General features: G+C 31.0%; 1 protein-coding gene across 17 annotated transcripts in view; it reads left to right on the top strand.

Moving 5' to 3' along the window:
• The window catches only part of LOC143075075 (uncharacterized), a 133,501-nt gene that overhangs the window by 16,983 nt on the left and 101,298 nt on the right, over positions 1-15,220 (top strand). For 16 of the 17 annotated variants that reach the window (XM_076250342.1, XM_076250337.1, XM_076250343.1 and 13 more), the window contains exon 2: positions 14,051-14,126. In XM_076250342.1, the coding sequence (XP_076106457.1) occupies positions 14,060-14,126 (67 nt within the window). In that variant the 5' untranslated portion in view covers positions 14,051-14,059. Of the gene's footprint in view, positions 1-10,391; positions 11,013-14,050; positions 14,127-15,220 lie in introns of those variants that run through there. The other variant, XM_076250338.1, reaches the window with a different exon arrangement.

Genomic DNA, 15,220 nt, shown 5'->3' with positions numbered 1-15,220 from the left:
ATCGCCCTTGCAACCTTGCCACCTGATATCTCTGTCATTTAGAGAAAAAGTTAAAAAAACCAGCTGTATTTACATGTATTATATGATTAAAAGTGACCTGGTGACCTGAGGCAGTTTTTAATTTGCCGTTGTGACCTAAGGGGAGATACAAACAATACTGGAGCACACATATTACATTACATTACTTGACTTTTCAGGCAGAGGAATAGATGACTGTATTTTTTTGTAGACTACATGTAAACATGTCAATTAATGTATTATTCTCGCTGTCTCCATATAGATATCAATACTGAAGTCTCTTTTCATGTCTGTATGCAAAACCTGTGATTTCAAACATTCAGAAAGGGGTGGACATGTTTAATCTGATTGTCTGTCTGTTTTATTAGGTTTTCTGCTCTGAAAGGGTCCATCCCTTTGACTCAATCCAAGTAAAGACACTATAAATTATCTTTTCAAGGTGGTACTTATTCAAAAATTCAGGTTACACCCCTAAATGTAAACGACAGGGATTTCAATTTTTATTCCTATTTATTTTGTATAGGTGAGAATTGGTTATTATTTTCTTTTTCATTGTTGAATTTAAGACTGATATACTACCATTTTCTTTCTACTTGAATTCAGTTTGTTGACATAACTTTAAATTTGTAACTTTTTAACTTTTTCCTAAAAGTAACATTCAGCAATAATGACAAAACTCTAACTATTTACATACTGTGTTATTAAGTGTATAAACATTACCGTATGAAGTTTATTATTAAAAGTCTTAGTTGTGAGTTGGTACATACTTATTACTCAAGTGTAGGCTGTTCATATTTAAAAGTAGATATACATTTGGAAATAAGTAAGAAAAGTTGTAAGTACAATTGACATGAAATAAGTATTTCCAATCTCTTCTCTGAGTAACGGAAAATTAATGAGAAAAGGATGGACCGCTTCTATTTTATGAATTTTTGACTATGTTGTCAATAGAGTGCAGTTGACCTTTGTGTTAATTGGAAATACTTCATGCACATTTTAGGATTATTTGTGTTTATACCTAGAATATATTGTTTCTGGAAAAAAAGTCATATTAGAAAGTATGGCATTGTTATATCTTTACCATGCATGGTATGACAGTCAACAGAACACTTAGGGGAGGGGGGGGGGGGATTTGGAATTTAATATGTTATATAGACAGTTTTTATGGAAGTTATTGAAGTTAACTTTATTGACAGTTGTTGAAGTTGACCTTTAATTGAAGATGTGAATACCATTGATAATAATTCTAATGTTTATTTTTATTGTAAATGGATAAAGGTTAAGGTCAGTGCACATGTTCTTTGGTACTTACCGGTACTTCAAAAAATCAAAGTACTGTGTTTGTGATTATACATTACAACATGGAATATTTAAAATGCAATTATATGACAGAGGAACATATCAGCATATATTGACACTGTTTTGTATTGAGAATTAAACAAACAACGAGGTCAGACTTTGGTACAAATTGTTTGTAATGCTAATAGCACAGGTGGTCTACAGCATATTACAATGATATTTGAATAAACAAGATCTTGATATATTTTTTAAATACATTTATTTGTAGTCCATGTTGAAAAATATGAATTTTAGATAAGTTAAATGAAATTTTACGTATCCTTTATATTTCATGGTAAATGTCTTCTTCTAATCATAAATAAAAGTCACATGTTTCCATATGTATGTTTTGTTCATTACCCGTCTTTCCTAATGTTACAGCCGTTACAGAGGAGATGACACATTTCTACATAACAACATCAATACTTCCCACTTATTGACATTTCTTTTCATGCAAGTCAAAATTTCCTTTCTTCTGAAGCTTTCCCTACTATAGGTCAGTGGTTCTCTCTAAAACACCAGCATCCTCCACAAAAAAAAACCTAGCCACAACAAATTGTTTGTAATGCAAATAGCACAGGTGGTCTACAGCATATTACAATGATATTTGAATAAACAAGATCTTGACATTTTTATGCCCCACCTTCGATAGTAGAGGGGCATTATGTTTTCTGGTCTGTGGCTCCGTTCGTCCGTCCGTCCGTCTGTGGTTCCGTTCGTCCGTCCAGGTTAAAGTTTTTGGTCAAGGTAGTTTTGATGAAGCTGAAGTCCAATCAACTTGAAACTTAGTACACTTGTTGCTTATGATATGATCTTTCTAATTTTACATGGAACATGGAAAAGGATAGTGCGAGTGGGGCATCCTTGTACTTTGGACACATTCTTGTTTTTAAATACATTTATTTGTAGTCCATGTTGAAAAATATGAATTTTAGATAAGTTAAATGAAATTTTACGTATCCTTTATATTTCATCATAAATGTCTTCTTCTAATCATAAATAAAAATCACATGTTTCCATATGTATGTTTTGTTCATTACCCGTCTTTCCTTATGTTACAGCTGTTACAGAGGAGATCACACATTTCTACATAACAACATCAATACTTCCCACTTATTGACATTTAAAAACTTTCTTTTCATGCAAGTCAAAATTTCCTTTCTTCTGAAGCTTTCCCTACTAGGTCAATGGTTCTCTCCAAAACACCAACATCCTCCACCGAAAAAACCTGGCCACCACAATTTAGTAAAATGTGCTGAATTTGACATTTAAACACTAACTACCAACTTTTTCTACTGATTTGATTCCCTTCTCTGTTCAGACAATTGATTGAGTTATCGTTTAACTTGTACTTTTCCCACATCAGACTCCTGATACTATCCACTGTTCTTTGATAAGCAACCAATTATACCTGAAATAACTGATGATTCCTTGCAAGATGACAATTTAATTTTAATTTTATCAAGTTTATCTTTTCAAGTTTTTGAAATATAAGTTGTAACTCTGGAAAAAGTTATCTAATGTCACCTTAAAGTTAAACAATAATTGGCAGATACAAATGTAATTAGTTTTCACAAGAAAGATTTTTGCCGTAAACGAACCATTATTGTAAACAGACAAAGGGAGACAATTTCTGTACATGCTACAATGGTCAGTTTAATTAAATACAGGACATGAGTGTCAAGAATTGACCAACTATCTGTCGGCCAAACTCTGATTATACAAATAGATCAAGTTCACATCGCTAGTTTACCAAATGAAAATAGTTTTGATCTCTAAGCATTACAGCAGTATTTTATGGTCAACAAAATATCTTCTGACATCAGACTCGGACTTCTCTTGAACTGAATTTTAATTTGCGTATTGTTATGCGTTTACTTTTCTACATTGGTTAGAGGTATAGGGGAGGGTTGAGATCTCACAAACATGTTTAACCCTGCCGCATTTTTGCGCCTGTCCCAAGTCAGGAGCCTCTGGCCTTTGTTAGTCTTGTATTATTTTAATTTTAGTTTCTTGTGTACAATTTGGAAATTAGTATGGCGTTCATTATCACTGGACTAGTATATATTTGTTTAGGGGCCATCTGAGGGACGCCTCCGGGTGCGGGAATTTCTCGCTTCATTGAAGACCTGTTGGTGACCCTCTGCTGTTGTTTTTTATTTGGTCGGGTTGTTGTCACTTTGACACATTCCCCATTTCCATTCTCAATTTTACTTATTAAAATATTTGCAACCTAGACCATATTAAAAAGAAATTATGTTCTGTGGTTTTGTGATTATTAAAGTACTATATTTCTCTTCTTTTTTTTAAATACAATTCATTTGATGTTGATTATTAGGAGGAAGTTAATCAAAATCCAGATTAGACCTGCTTTGAAATAGATATTATATACATGTGCTGTATAATTGTATCAATTCTAATTATGTTACCTGTCAGGTAAGCAGATATACTTATGAAAGGGAAAATTTATATCATTTCATTTACTTTTGAAGGTATACTTTTAGGAATTTTATTCATGTTTGTTTTTGAATTTTTTTGTTGGTTTAAATGTACTTTTACCATAGGTGGCGAGAAACTTTTCTCCAATAAATGGGAATTAAACAGTTAAAATAAAGGATGTTCCTTTACAAAGTCATAATTCTGACTTTCTTTAATATAAAAGATTTTTGTAGCATGAATAAAAACAAGTGGGTAAATCCGCCTATGTAGATATTGCTCTTTTAAAACAATTTCTGTGGATATTTCAACACAAAAACTTTGAAAAAATTTCTATTCAATAAAAAATTCCCAGGATAAAGTGAGTTATATATACGATAGCTTTTTTTTTTACCTAACAAGTTACAAATGTTTTTGCTATTTGTCTGAAAATTCAGTGACAACAAATTATCTGATAAATGATCAAGAGTCTAATATAATTGATTGATTTTCGTTGAACTCATGTATTATGTCACTCCAGAATACCTCTACGAAGCTCAACACCAGGTTATAAATATGGATATGGTAAGTGTCAATATTGGAACAGTGGGATATCCATATTTTTCTATAGTACATTTTTGACCTAAATTTCACCTAATTCATAAGCATAAACATTGTGAAACCAGAATTATCTTCTTTATATAAAGTTTAGTCATTTTATTGTCTATCTGATATACTAGTATATCTTTTTGGAATTGATCCAAACTAAAACAAGCATTATTTTGCAAAACGAACGATAGCAACAAAAATAGAATTTTTAAGGGGTTCTGATTTCTAAAAAACACAATTTACTGGACTCAATTATTAATGATATTGTAGCCCATCTCTTGCATCCTGATATATCTGGTTCTTTTGATTATATCAAGATTAGCTATGGAACTTAGATGCTTCTTTTAGCACTAAGCTTTATCTTGCTATGTTGCTCTTTTTCAGCAGAAATATGATAAAGAACTGGAATATTAAAAGCAAAATCTGGAAAGAGCTAGTAAAGTGCTTCTTTAGATATTGATCAATGATTCAAAAAAAATAATAACTGACTGTATTGGTGTCCGAGTTATGATATATTTTGTTAAATTTATTTTCATCATTTTAGACCATAGACATCACCTGCTTTAATATGTAGTTGTCTATAATAGTATTTCTGAGTTGTTGGGTTGCTATCCAATTGACCAGAGGTAGATTCATGCCAAAAGGGTGGGATTTGGGCAGGGTAAAATTTGCAAAGCATGGGATTCCTCAGGTTAATAAAGACTTTTTGATATATTTACCTAAAAAAAATAAATTTTGGCTTGCTCTGCTCTGTGAAATATTTAAGTTTGCACCCTACTAACCAAAATTCTGGATTTGCCCCGGTTGACATTTACACATGTAATGTGGTGTTTTTTTACTTGAAATGAAAATGAAATCTTTATTTTGAAACTTTGATTCACGATATATCCTGTTTTATATTGTCTTAGCTGATCCAGAACATGTTTAAACTCTGCAGATTAAAACCGTTTTTTTTTCTTCCTTTTTTTTGCTTCTTGATATCATCAATGGCACATATTTGCTGTACAATATAATTCCAGTTAAATGATTTAAGTTACATTAAAGTTATCAAAGTTAATCATGCAAACACAGAGAGACAGTCCAGTGTAAAGTAGATTAAATGTTTAGTTTATCTGTAATCTAGTATAAGGAAAAAAAAACTTAAATTTAAATTTTAGTCAATTTATGAAACATTTTATATATTTTTAAATCATTGATGTATGTAAACTCCTCAAGGAGATCTATTTTAATTATCTGATCAACTTTAATTGAGCAATTATCTGTGATAAAATTGAGGATTTATTTTTACCTTGTAGAATTTAAATGATTTGTTTACATGTAAAACATTGAAAATTCTTGACATTCAAATGTTTGTTTGACCTTTGAGTGAATGTTAGAATAAGTATACATTAGTGCCTTTAACAAACAATAAGACCAAATATTCTTGACTTTTTGCAACAAAAAATCAGGTAATATTATACTATTTAAGTGTATTTGCACTACTATGCAATTTGGAAAAGTGTTAAATTTAGAAGACCTAGTTGGCTGTCTCTTTGACACATTCCCCATTTCCATTCTCAATTTTATTTTCTTGTTTAAGAATTTTGTCGTGTTGCTTTTTCAAGGACTGTTATTTGTTTACTTAATTAGGAAAAATGACAAGTTATACCAGTGTTTTGACTTTTTTATATAATGACAATGGCCAGTAGGAACATTTATTTTAAACCATTAGATTCCTCCAATCACATATCAGGAGACGGAATGACAGATTTCCTACTGCTGATGCTGAACTAGCAAAGACCCTTTTATATGTCTGTAAATTTAATGTTATATGTTAATAAACTGTATGGACTAACAAGATGTCCAGACTTGTAATGTTTGTATAGGAAATATTTAAAACTTTTGGCAAACTTAAAGTGGTAGTCAAATAACATAGAACACCAGTGTCTATCATAAAAAATAAAATTATGAAAGGAAACAGGAAATGTGTCAAAGAGACCACAACCTGACCAAATAGCAGAAAACAGCTCCAGGCCACCAATGGGTCTTCAATGCAGCAAGTAAACCCTGCACTCAGAAATGGGCTTAAGCTGCATGGCCCCTAAACAATAATGTATACTTGTTCAGTGAATATGGAATCCTTGTATTAAAATCTGTGGCTTTCAATGTTTTTCTATGTCTTCATATAACGTTAAAAAAAAGATAAAAAAGTATATATTTCCTAAAGTTGTAGATATTACAGAATAATTTCATCAACTGGTGGCGGATTTGATAAAGGAGTAGGTCCGGTAAGGACCGATTTTGGCCTCAAATTTCAGGTTCATCTGACGAAAGATTTTGACCACTTTTTAAACACTTAAGTGTCTATTTTATTTGAATTAATTAGCTTATGTTAAATTTTGAACAGATTTAGTCATTAAAAACGATCCGATTCAAGCTCAAGTATGAAAAATCTACCTAATATGCCGAAAAATGTCACTTTTCAGATGGTTTTTGGTAAAAAATGAAAGTGGCCGCATCCGTGTTCATCCTCAACCTTTATATATGTTATGTATTATCATAAAATACAACTTACATTTTAATATTAAGGATGAACACGAATGCGGCCACTTTCGTTTTACACGAAAACCGTCTAAAATTTAACTAAAATGCTAGAATTATGAGGATTTCAGTAATTTAGCATGACTTAATGGTGCTAGTGCCGGATATATGTGCGTTGTGTTGTAAAAAAACAGCCCATATTTATGTAACAGAAGCATTCTACTGTCCAATAAATAACTAAAGGTTTACATTTTAACAATTTTGTAAAACTGCTATATTTTGGGGCCAAAAAGGGGTCTTACTGAACCTACTCCTTTACTTTTGTGCGTAAGAATGTCTTGTTTAAAATACCTGCGACTCTCTCTGAAAACATTTCTGATAATTGTTCGTAGCTATACTGAAATGTTTATGACATATTGATATTTTTATATTAAATTTATTTTTTGGAAAAGAGCAGCAGGTTCTCTGAAACAGCAGAATACATTTAATTTCTTTATGGGGTATATTTGTATTTTCAATTACTGTCTGGGAACTTGTCAGATTTTACACCTATTATAGGAAATTTACAAGACAAATTCCGTGACTTCTATCGACTTACAGATAACGTCAATCAAGTTATAATTTCATTTAATCATTTTATATTTGTCATAGAATAGTGGGAAATTGAAATGACTGAACAATATAAACAAGCCGTATTTGGCTTTAATGAAATAATGTTATTATGTGTTACATAACTCACCTGCAATAAATATGATCAAATGCGACGATTTGAAGGACTTTTACATTGCATATACACAATATGTATGTAGGAAAATAATTGCCTAACAAATGCATACCAGTAGACACTATTGTTAAGCATTATCAAAAATCATGTTTTCTAGGGTATATTGATAATAATCAGACTGAGACTTAGCCACACATTGTGATAAATGTCTTTCATATATATGTTTCAAAATTGTCCTAAATTTTCACCACCATGAACATACTGCATTTTAAGAAATAATTGCTTGCATTTTTTTTTTGTGAATTCGTGCCAAACCTCTGAAAAGAGACATTGATAAATTAGAGAAGGATTTTGTAATATAACATTACTTACGTAATAGAAGGTTTCCCGTTAGATGTATAATATCTCCTCGGAAACTGAAGATAACTTTTTACTAAGTTTTGTTTATTTGTAGGAATCATTTAACATATTTTTACAGTTAGGGGTTTTTTGCTTGTGAGAGAGCTGTCTACTTATTCTATTATCATGGGTCTTTTGTGGATAGTTGTCTCATTGGCAATCATACCAAATCTTCTTTTTAACCGGATTTTTGTGACAAAAATGTCGGTTATTGATTTGGGGATGTACGGCGGGCGGGCGGTCGGTCGGGCGGGCGGGCGGGAATCAAATGTTGTCTGTGCATTTACTCATGAACCGTTCAACCAAAGCTTTTAAAATTTTAATATGTTGTTACTGACAACTGAATGAAGGTCAAGTTCAATAATGGCGATTTTGACTTTTACCGTTCAGGAGTTATGGTTCTTGAAAGATTGAAAAATAGGGTTTCCAGTCGTGTCCGTGCATTTACGCATGAACTGTTCTACCTAAGCTTCCCAAATTTTAATATGTTGTTACTGATGACAAAATGGAGGTCAAGTTCAATAATGGCGATTTCGACTTTTACCGTTCAGGAGTTATGGTTCTTGAAAGATTGAAAAATGGAGTTTCCAGTCGTGTCCGTGCATTTACGCATAAACTGTTCTACCTAAGCTTCCCAAATTTTAATATGTTGTTACTGATGACAAAATGGAGGTCAAGTTCAATAATGACGTTTTGACTTTTACCGTTCAGGAGTTATAGTTCTTGAAAGATTGAAAAATGGTGTTTCCAGTCGTGTCCGTGCATTTACGCATGAACCAAAGCTTTCCAAATTTTAATATGTTGTTACTGATGACAAAATAGAGGTCAAGTTCAATAATGACGATTTTGACTTTTACCGTTCAGGAGTTATGGTTCTTGAAAGATTGAAAAATGGTGTTTCCAGTCGTGTCCGTGCATTTTCTCATGAACCATTCAACCAAAGCTTTTGAAATTTTTATATGTTGTTACTGATGGCAAATTAGAGGTCAAGTTCAATAATGACGATTTTGACTTTTACCGTTCAGGAGTAATGGTTCTTGAAAGATTGTGAAACGGCGTTTCCATTCACGTTGTTGCATTTACTCATGAACCATTCAATCTAAGCTTTTCAAATTTTAAGATGTTGATACTGATGACAAAATGGAGGTCAAATTTGATATTGACGATTTTCAATTTCACCATTCATCAGTAATGGTTCTTGTGATATTGCCAGGACACAAATAAATATTAATAAATCCGGTTTGCTGTCGTTGTGACAGCCTCTTGTTTATAATATCTATCACCTTTACTTACGAACATTCAAATATAGAGGATCCCTTTAGCATATTTAAAAAAAAACTGAATTATCAAATGTTAGCATAATTTCAATTTATATGATGGTTCATATTATAAGATTAAGAAATATATTGAAACCTAGCCATTCTAGTCTTTGACATTGTATCACATATGTATTGAATAGGGCATTTCAATGAAAAAAACATGCCATATTCTTTAAAAATTTAAAAGGCACTTGTGATTTCAGGTGCCAATCTAGCTATTTTTAAAAGGGGGGTTTCCAACCCAGGATAAAAGAGGTGTTCCAACTATATGTCCCCATTCAAATGCATTGATTGTCCAAAAAAGGGGAGTCCCAAACAACCCCCCCCCCCCTCCCTGGACCCGCCACTGGATTTTATATGCTGTATGTCTCAAGGTTGTCTGTGTTTCTAACTATTTGACAGTACAAGCTTGGTCCTGGATATAAATGTCAAGTGACTTTGTTCAAACATTTAATTAAAATAATTTTAGACAATGAATTGGCGAAAAAAAATCGACAAATCATGGTGCACTAACCATATTTATAATTGAGCACTCCTCCAGCTGTATACTGGGGGTGAACTTGTGTCTATGAATCCATATTTATCAAGTTTAAAACAATGAAGACATGTAAAGATATGACATCTAAGTGTGCATTTTAAAGATGCAAAAAATTTCCATTCCACCTGCAAGATCATACTTGATTATGCAGAATGGTAAAAATCTCTTTTATTCAGATTCAAGATAAGAATCTATCTTTTGATCAAATTTGTGGACAGGGATAAAGAATTCTAAAAAGAATAATGGTCAAAATCTATAGATCTGAGATAAGAAATTAATCTCTTAATCATATTTCTGGTCAGTGTAGGTAAATTAGTATCTACGATTAAAAAGATTTACGGGTAATTTTGGTACGTTTATAAACAGACAAGAAAATTCAAGATATTCCATATCAAGACCTTTTGTATCTATTGATATATACCATTGACAAACCCATGAAAAGATTTGTGTTTAAATTTGTAACCCCACAAATTATTCACCTGTAAATGTTCAGTTAAACCAACACTGATTTAAAACGGTAGATTGGGTTATATGTTTTAAATCAGAAGATTTTCTCCTATCCGATTGGAATTTCATTTTGGTTTGTTAATATAAGGAGACATTAGTACATGTAAATAACAGGGAGAGATTTTGAATGAATCCTTATCTTCTTACATATGCTAAATTAATTTTCTAACAAATGTGACGGGATTTAGGTTTTAAACTTGACTGAGTTCTTCGATAGTTTTATAATGGCACTAACGGAACATTCATGTCAACATTGGAAATCGTGAAAGCCTTCAGGATAGTCGGATCACTTTAGCAAATACACAAATTATATGTATAGGAATAATTACTATTTATTTACAGAATAATACAAAATATTAAGTAAAAATGTGAGAATCAATTTGTATTGTTGAAATTAAATCACCGATTTTTTGGTTAATAGATAGGATTAATGGGAGATAATTGGATTTTGTATAGCTTCAAGTAGTGGACCATTGATCTTTGGACGATCTTTTGAGATATTATATAGTGAGATTTGTTATACAAAAATATAATTCATATTAATTCTATTGGATATTATAGTACTGTGTAGTGAACAAGATGTAAAATATTTGGAATATTAAAAACGTAGACCATGTATAAATCAGTAAGTAAAATGAATTCATCTTTAATATTTAATGTCAGAGTGCATTTATTAGTGCTTTTTATAAAAAATGAACAAAAATGTTAGATTAATTATTGCGATTTCTGAAATAGCTTGTTACAGATATATGCATCTGATATTAGAATGTAGCTGTTCTATTTACTATACAAACCTTTTTTAATTTTATGTCATAATTTGGAGATTTACAATATATGTAATTAGATTGTTAAAACTATTTGAGTAGGAATATATGCAGTTTTAATTCCCCTTCTCTCCTTTCCCAAATGGTACAAATATTACATGAAAATGAAACATTCTTTTCTTATATACAGTCTTATCTATGTACATGTATAGGGTAATTTATTATATATTTTTGCTTGAATCTGAGAAAAAAAAGGACACACTTTACATAGAAAACAATATGCAATTAAAAGACACACAAAAAATAAGAAGGAGCAAAACAAAAAATGCTTGTATTATTTTCTGTGAGTAAAAAAGTAAAATAAATTAAATGATCCCTTTCTTTAATTAGACCTAATAACCATAGGCACGGAGGTATGTTTACCTATGCTCCCTTTATATGTTACCCTATGTAGATTGTCTTCTGAGACAAGTACCTGTGCTTATAATTGTGAAATCAGAAATATACATGTATTAGTATTATGTTGACACTAATTGTCTGAACTTGCACTGAAATAGTGGGGACCTTTAAACCTTATTTATATGTATGTTGACAGCTAATGGTATTTACTATTATATAAACAAGAATAATAAGTTAACAGGTCCACAATAATACATAGTTATCAGCCATCAACAGGCCCACTGTTTAATATATCTGACAAACTGATTTGTATTGTGAGTCTTACGTATGTCACAAAAGTTTGCAAGTTGTTTGGGGACGTGTGACCTTCATGCTTACAAATATTTCATAAGTATGTGATAAAATAATCTCTTGTGGAGGTAATTTGATCAGCTGATACAGAATTAATTAAAGCTTTATACCTGCTTCTATTGAACCGCTTACCCTCCCACAGAATCTAAGTTCACTGTCCTATTGATGTGGTTTATGTCCAGTTCTTAGTTTTTTTTGTACATAGCGTTTTGTGGACGGCTGTTTTTCTGTGCATCTTTTTTTCATTTTGCCATGATGTTGTGTGGTTATAATTGACTTATTTTCTTTGATGTTGTCCTTTGTATTTCTGTCTTTTTTACGAAATGAATAATGATGTATAAAATACTAATTAGTTAACAGCCTGTTTTAGATCCTAAGAAGTAAAACCCTGGTATTTTTGTATATTAGTTAATGTACCAGACATTTTTGGTCAAACTAGGTCAATCTGTTAACTGTGATAATTTCAAATTTCCAATTGTCAACTTCCCCATTAGCAGCAGTAAAGTTTGTCTGTTTTTTGTTTTACTCTTTTGGCCAATGTGTTTTTCTACTGATGTACTTTGATCTTCTCCTTGTTGTCTTCTCTCTTTCTAATGAAATCTGCAATTATATCATATTAAACAGGAGGCAAAGTAAACAGCATATTTTATTAAATTTCAAGGAGAAAAACCTTCTATTACATTTCTTTTTTCCAGACTATTGTTGTAAAAATGTGCTAATTTCATGTAAAACAGTGATGATTCCATATATCTATTGAAATGTCAATTTGATTGCCCTTGCCATTGTAAAAATGTCTTAGTACTATATTCTTTCAAGGTTTCAATGTTATTTGTACAATCAATTAAATAACACAAATAAAAACTTGAGGAACACTCTGTAAGAAGTATTACTAATTCTTAGTCTACAAGATTTACCCATATTGCTTTATTGTATGTAATCCCTATTTCAAACAAGATTTTATAAAGGTTTATATAGTTTTGTACTGGCAGAAAGAGAATGAACTTGACCTTTGGTGTATGTTTCTTTTATTAATACAGTAGACAAATCAAAGGGCTTAGTTAGAAAATTGAATCCTGACTTTTACTTAGTGATTGGTATTATATTCAGTGAGGTATAAACTTGAAATGTATTGGAATGGAATGACATGGTAAATACATCCTAGTTTATTTGTATATGGAAAAAAAGATAAAAAATGTCAGCTGCTTTGGATAGAAAGTGACCTTAGGCAAATGCACATAGACATGTCCATGAATAAGACTTTGATCAATTTTGAAACATTTAAATAGGAAGTAAAAGAAGAATTTGGTCTGCTTTGAAGGGTACTTATATCAACTCAATATTCAGATAGTAACAGACTTTGCATAGAGATTTTTCATCTCAAACATGCTCAACAGATGTATTGATTGATTAAAGGTTGATTTCTATCAGAAGCAGGTCACACAGGTCATTTATAAATTAACTACCTACATACACTTATCAAGAAATATTCATTGACCTCTAGATGTATTGTCTGATTTGCTCATTGACCTTCACCCCTCAGATCCTTTTGTTCAGATTAATTGGCTCTTGATCAATCAGCTATACTTGTAGTAAATTATGTTACAAATGGTTTTGATATTGGAAATAGAATTAAACCATATGAGAAAAAAATAAGAAGTTCTTATAAATTCCATGATTCATAAACTTAGATCAGTGTCCTGATTGACCTCAAAACTACATATTTTTTCAACTTTTAATATATATCCTGGCATGAATTTTAACTTATAGATTATTGATTGTCTTCAATTGATTTCTTGTATTAAAAATAAATATGCAGGTTTAAAATGTTGATTGATTCCTTCTGAACTTCTTTAAAACAAGTATATAGATATGAAAACCAAGAGATTACTTATGTATGTTATTGAGACAGCAAAAAAAACGGATAAGAAGATAAAAACCAAACATATAAAACATACCAATTTTAGGGCCCTTTATAACTTGCTGTTTAATGTGAACCGTTTTGAAGACCTATAATAGTTTTTACTTTTTGTTTACTTTTACAAATTGTGACTTGGATGGAGAGTTGTCTCATAGGCACTCATACCACATCTTCTTATATCTATGATGTTAATTCAAAACATGATTACACTGATTTGATTGTTATTTTCAGAGTGGTAAAATGGTAGTAGAAGGGGGTAGTGTAGAATGGAGTGATGATGATGCTGTCAAGTCTGGCTCTAATACAGGTATTACAGCAGAAAAAAATTATCAGCAATGTAAAAAAGCAACAGAATAGAGATATGAGTCATGAGTTATACTCTAGTTTGTAATATTTGAAAATGACCATTGTTGAACATGCACATAGATCCATGTGCACGACACAGACTCTTTAGAGATTCTAGTTTCAGCATAGAGTTCAACTCTCACCTTTGTATATTAGTAATTCTGTTAGGTTTTAAAACAGGAAAATAGAATTAGCAATCATTAGCCTAAATCCCACAGTGGCTTTAAAGCAGTAACTTTTAAGGCTCTTTGGATTATTATACAATACCATGTACACATTGAAATACATATTAACTTCAATCTAGAGTTATTTAGTTTTTCTCACTTTTGGAAAAAGTCCAATATTTCACTTAAAAGTACAATAGTCAAATGAGATAATGGTTTAATCAAATGCATTGAAAACCAACAAAAGAGGGAGGTCATAGAATTATAAAGACTTTTGTTAACAAACTGAAAATCAAAATTTAAGAAACATTATTTTTGCTTGTAGTTAAGGTTCAATATATAATGAAAAATCATATTTTGGTGAAAATTCTACTTTAATTTGACGAAATTTTTCCTCAGTTTGTATACTACCTGATACATGTCTAGTCAAAATGTAAATTGATTGTGCATTTATTTTATTGTACCATTAGTGTTCAAGAACACAAGTACATTAAAAAAGTATAATATGATAAGAACAGTATACTGGTAGATTAGTTTTATTGATTTTGTCATAAAGTAGAATCTACCCATTAGGGGAGCTTACAATACAGTGTATAATATACAAAAATTATCCCTTTTTTTAAAGAATTGGTTTTAATATGCCTCTTTCATTGCAAAATTGTGCAACCGCAAACAATGAAAACTGAAGTAATTTGGTAATACAATGAAAATCATTAAGTATACTAGAGTTCTCTCCCTTCAATAACTGTTATAGCTTAGAATTAAAATACCGACTGTATATTGTAGCTGATGGTCATGATTACACATATATCACTTAGTCTAATGGATTTAGGGGGGTTGGGGGGATTGGGGGGTTAGCAAAATATTTTTTGTATTAATTATTTCTTGTTTT

This window comes from Mytilus galloprovincialis, chromosome 5 (assembly GCF_965363235.1).
Source record: "Mytilus galloprovincialis chromosome 5, xbMytGall1.hap1.1, whole genome shotgun sequence".
NCBI classification, from domain to species: domain Eukaryota; kingdom Metazoa; phylum Mollusca; class Bivalvia; order Mytilida; family Mytilidae; genus Mytilus; species Mytilus galloprovincialis.
Note: the sequence above shows the minus strand (reverse complement) of the source record. Positions and strands in the feature narration are given on the sequence as shown.